Raw genomic sequence first — 6,000 nt, forward strand, 5'->3', positions numbered from 1 at the left:
TACTTTTCGTTCTCACTACACCTAAGCCTTAAGCGCCCGTTACTCATACTTACCATAGACTTGACTTGTCTTCTGAACTGTCACTCACAGTTCTGTTTAATGAGCTTTGTATGTAACGGATTAGCCCAAATTAGAAATACTTGACTTAACTTAGAAGTTTGTTGATCTTTGGCTTTCTACGTAAGTTCTAACACCACTTTTGGACGCAATTTATGCTTTTAAACTTTATTTAGATATTTCATTGAACATGGTGGCATTTATTTGAAAGCAAGTACGTTTATTTGTGTTTTTCTTTTACTTTTAGAAAATATATTAACTACAATGAAGATCACATGTGCTAAGCGAAGTATAATCAAGGCCAAGTTGCCAAATCAAGCCAACTCAAGTCAAATTTGTGCTAAGTACATATAAGGAGTGGAAGCTTTATAATAACGCGACCTCTCCTGTAACTTTCCATGCGCCTAAAAGAATGCCAAAGTACAACGTGCAGCAAACAACTACTGCACTGTATGCTAACAACGGCAATCATCTCACAGCAAGATAACAACTGAGATTAATTTCTAAACTTGCTTGTAACGAAATATGACTAAAAAAAACACTTAAATATATAGCTGAGGACAGAGGGAAAGCGAGAAATGTTGCTATAATGTAAAGCAAAATATTATTTCTTATGGAAAATTGTAAAAGTTGTGACACTGGCAAAAAGGTGTCAATCTTTTTACATATAAATAAATAAATGTAAGGCGAGAAAACCTCCGAAGAGATTTGAGCCCGAGCTTTTCTTGCTATTTGCATCATGCTCCTATTAATTTTTAATATAATAATTTGAGACGGGATCCACATGTTTTATGCCGACTCCGAACGACATCTGCAAGGCAGATGAGTTTTCACTGAAAAGCTTTTCACGGCAGAAATACACTTGGAGGGTTTAGCAAATGACTGCCGAGGGCGACCACGCTTAGAAAAACTTTTTTCTAATTAATACAACTTTTTTATAAATTTCCGATGTTGCTTTGCCCGGGGCGTGAACACAGGATCTTTGGCATGATAGGCGGAGCATACTACCACCACACCACGGCAGCCGAACATAAAAAAGGTTTTGCTAAGAATTAGAGCCTTAGCAGCCCAGAAGAAAATTTAAACTTAAATCACAACGAATGACCTTTGAGCAAACGTCTGGTAATACTACGGACTCTTTTAGTTAATGTGATGTCCTCTACTGGCCCTGCCAGTTCAACCTAACCTAACCTCATATCGCTTACTTCAACTTTATCCCAGAATGTTGACTATCATTAAAAAATTCGATCAGCTGGTTCATGTCTCAAATTGCTTAACCATTTAAAGTTTTCTTCTTGAGGGCAGAAAAATTCTCATGCTGTACTTTTACAATTTTTAATAGTGTAATTTTTATATATACAATTTTTTTTAAAGAAGTAAAAGAAATGTAAAAGCAAACCACACATTGTATGTGCATGTATGCATAACGAAAGAGTAATTTAAAAATCAAAAAAACGAAATCCATTTCTGTTGATTAGATACAAATAAATAAGAAAGTCGCAAACTTTAACACAAACATATCGAACATTTTATGAATTGCCAAAGTTTATATTTAGAAACATACATACAAACATACAGTAAGATGTATGTGTATTTATATAAAAATAAATTTATAAAAAAAATATCATTTGAATAAATTAAGCGGAAGCTATATTACTTACATATTTACATATGTAGGTGTTTCTTAGATAAAAGAAAATATTTTTGTGAAAAACTAGTTTCTTATTAAATTTAAAAAAATGCTATTCAAAAATTATTACAGTAAATTTGTATTTAATTTCGAAAAGTAACAAACCAGACAATGCATACAATAAATTTCAACGTAATAAAATTGTACACATATAGATATGCACATTGGAGTGGCTCTTTTGATTTACAAATACTTCAAAGGCTTCAATAGAAAAGTCCCTCACGAAACAATATGAGTATGTGAATAGAAAATGATATAAAATTGTAGTCATATACCTCAGATCACTCTTAGTAACAGAGCTGCATGTTAACGTTCTTTTTAATCCCAAAGAAAACAAATAAGGACGAGACTGTTTTTGGCTGTGCCGAAGACCTCATACAATAATACAATGATACAATTTGAAAATCGTTTGCTTGTTAGAATAATGCATACAAAAAAAATTTTAGGGAGATTCCCTTTATCTTGCACGGTGCATGGATTCGACGGGTTGTTTATATCGTTCGATAAAATATGTAAGACGACGATAGCACTCCTTTGCGACGTTACAGCAAGCATCTCACAGAAGCTACAAAAAATTTGCCCATAATGTGCCAAAAACGGCGAAAAACATGAAGAACAATTGCTCAATCTTTTCATAAGCAAAATGAAAGGATGACCGTTGAAGCAAGCTTTTATTTCCCACAATTCGTTGAACGAAAATATACATAGGTTTGAGCATAATATAAATTGCACGGATTGCATATAACTTTTAACGTGTATTTTGTTTACATTCTGTGCACTTCGTGCAATCCGCGAACCGCTTGCAAGACAAAGCGAGTACCCCTTTTGAATAAGGTCTTAGATGTGCGCTCTTTGCGATGTTGAGTATTCGTTCTTCAGTGTGATGTCACGTTATCACAAAAGAAAAAAATATGCACATAGCACATTTCGTTCTCTTGGCATATAACACATTATTCGGTTCTTTTTCACTCTAACAGTTGTGATTAACTATTTCCAATTGATTCTGTTGCCAATAGCATTGTTTGATTCTGTCTCGTTATTGTGATAGATTTGATGATGTGACGTGGATGTTCGTATCTTTAAAAATTCTTAACGATATCTTTGTTTAATGGATCTTGGTTTACATGCGTGTCACGCTAAGAAAGTAGACCTCATCATTGACTGTAGCTGTAGGAAGTGCAAGTTGCAGCAATAAATTATACGTTCTGCGTTTGCATCCTGCGCTAGCGAGGTCAAAGTTTAAGCGAAAAAGGACAGCAGATATCCTGGTTGAAATTGCAATTGAAAGAGGACGGAATTATATTGTAACATAAGTCTTGTTACCTAACTAGGTTTTGCCGTGTGATCTTCAAACAAATTCTGGTAACACTTTGCAATTTCTCTGTGAGGTCTTTATTGGGCAGTCAGTGCCACTTTACACAACCAGGTTTCCAAGATTCCGTTTTGCGTAGGTTGGAAAAAAAAAATATTTCTGTCTTTGATTATGTAGAAGACATCATAGCAGTGTAGAAGGATTTTTTTAAATGTATAATGTTTATATGGAAATATTTTATATTTTCACAGGGCGATATTTACTAGAAAATGTTTCTGAATTTCACTTCTTCATCAGCTAGCTTTAATTCGAAATCTCCAGCACGCATACTGTTGTAAAGGTCCTCTCAGCCATATGAATGCCTTGCTGCACGCTTTATAATTTGTCCCTTAGTGTTGCCTTTTTTTTGGTATTCCTTTAACACACAGTTAGTTACATGCATATGCAATCTATTTGTTATTAGTCCAAATTGTGTGGAACATTTGTAAGCGCATTCAACGGAACTTGATTATTAACATTGGATGTTAAGCGTTTGCTTATAATTATCAACCAAAAACCATCAACACCAACATAAAAATTTACAAATTAGCCTATGTAAAGAATAAATCTTTCGTCTTTATTAACTTTCGGCTTCATCTTAAGTAAGCTTTAGCCAGCAGACTCTTACTTCATTCTGCAGCCTTGTAAATATAACAAACGGGTAAATTCTGCGATGCCGCTAACGCTCAAAATCAATGTTGAGTATTTGTGCCTTTTACCTTCAAGTTCACTATTTTTTGAGCAATCCGGAAAACCTACCACTACCCACATCTAGGGGGATGTGGATTTGAACTTTTTCGTTTGTAATTTTTATAGCACAACTGACTAAAGGGGTGAGAGTCTCGTATGCAGTAATGTCTGAAGGGATGTCCAGGCAGTTGTAGCTTACGAGTCACTTGAGGTACGTGAAAATGAATTTATAGTTGTAAGGATTTCGAAAACCGTTACACTACGGCCACTCTTAAGTAATGTCATTCAATAAAATTCACTAACTAAATGCTTTTATAACTTAATTAAAAAATAAAAGTTTTAAAGCAAAGTAAAACATTCCAGAAAAATTTGCCAAATCAAGAACCGTGATACTATTTTGCAATTTCTAGAACTACATATACAAAAACATGCATTCATGCACACATATACATATAAAAATTAGATTAAAACAAAGTTTCAGGCACTAAATTTAATTGAAATAAATAACAAACCATTTTGCATCTCGTCCAATAGCCAATCAAAGTGAAAGGCAGTTCTCGCTTTCTCATAAAGTCGAGTTTATCTTGTAAATTTTGTAATTTCAAAAATAACAACAGTAAAGTTGTATGATTTTTTTTCTTATTTTAGAATACACATAAATATCATATTAAATCAAAAAACAGTTTGTTTGTAAATAAAATTTTTTTAATTTAACATAAAATTAATATTTAATATATTTTAAATTAATTACACAGCTAAATAATTACTTTATACGAAAATTTATTAACTATTTACTATGTATATAACTACATTCATACAAACACATATTAGATAGTAAATACTTGTAGTTATAGATTCAATGTTGTAAATAAATTTTCAAATGTAATAAAATGATAAAATTTAAGAAAAAAACCAAATCTACAAAAATGCGCCAATCTAACCAAAAATTATTTTTAAGAACTCATGCAGTCCAAATTATCTATTTATAAGTCTTGGTATTATGTCAAAGCATCTTTACAAAATTTGAAAAAAGAAAACAAAAGTAAAATATTTAAGTAATCTCAGCTCAATTAAGCGCAAAACTACAAACTAAAAATGAAAAACTGTAAAATCTGTAAGAATGTGTTTTAAAATAAAATTCCTATATATTCGTAACTGTTAATCAAATATTGTGTATTTACTTGTACTTGAAAATTTATTAAGAGTAATAGTACTAATCAAAATGCAACATAATGCCATAGTGACTCAAAAATATAATAAAAAAATAACAAAATATAATTAAAATTAAATGTAAACAATTAAAAGTGGCATAATATAAAAAAAGTAATTAAAAATATTTAGTCTGTATAAAATGTAGTAGAGTAATTAACATATATGTAAATACTTATAATTACAACTATTGTAATTCAATCTAAGAGGAAGATGTGTGAAAAAAAAAATAAAAAAAAAACTAAACACTTACTTAAGTCAAAAAGGATTATAATAATAATAAATATTTGTTTGACAATGATTAAAAAAATGGTATTGCTTTTTATTTTTAAATGGTAATGCAATTTGCGAGGTAGGCAATACATTTGGTGAAAAGCAAAACTCTCAGCCATATTTGTAAATTTTTCTTGCTAAGATAGATTCGGAATCGGATAAACAATGTATTCAAGTACCGTACTAAAAAAATTCCGATCTTGCACTTAATTTTTGTAATCTCTATCTTCATGCGAAACAAAAATTTATGCAAACTGGGAGCGCGAAGGATAATCACCTTTCCTTCAACTAAATCATTCATACTCCTGCCATTGGTGACAAACTTATGACTCGATATGCATACATGGACCGGAGTTGCTTCGAGTATTCATGTAATATAGCCTAATCCGTGAAGCGGTATCAAGGTAGCGTGCTCGCTTACAACACCAACGATCCTGAGTTAAAGTCCCGGGCAAAGCTACAACAAAATAATTTTTTGCGTTTTTTTTAAGCATTGGGAAGTCAAACACTCTGAGTTTATTTTTGTCAAAAATAGTTTGTTAGCGCAAATCCATCAGCCTTTTTCTTCTTCTTGGAGCAGTGTTTGGCTCCAAAACTCAAATTTTCAAGAATACCTTTTAACAGAAGTACAAGGAAACTTGAATTTTCAATACGGTTCTACCAAAGAGACATGGGTCTTAGAGGCTTTGATTCCACATTGCAAAAGAGGGGACCAACCATCCCCATCATG

At 32.0% G+C, this 6,000-nt stretch overlaps 1 protein-coding gene across 1 annotated transcript in view; it reads left to right on the top strand.

The window, feature by feature from the left end:
- The window catches only part of LOC137241798 (uncharacterized), a 128,538-nt gene extending 123,340 nt beyond the window's left edge, over window positions 1-5,198 (top strand). The window contains exon 11 of the mRNA XM_067769198.1: window positions 305-5,198. Within this exon, the coding sequence (XP_067625299.1) occupies window positions 305-411 (107 nt within the window). The 3' untranslated portion in view covers window positions 412-5,198. The remainder of the gene's footprint in view (window positions 1-304) is intronic.
- The last annotated feature ends 802 nt before the right edge of the window (window positions 5,199-6,000 follow it).

Source organism: Eurosta solidaginis, chromosome 2 (genome assembly GCF_040869045.1).
Source record: "Eurosta solidaginis isolate ZX-2024a chromosome 2, ASM4086904v1, whole genome shotgun sequence".
In the NCBI taxonomy this organism is placed as follows: domain Eukaryota; kingdom Metazoa; phylum Arthropoda; class Insecta; order Diptera; family Tephritidae; genus Eurosta; species Eurosta solidaginis.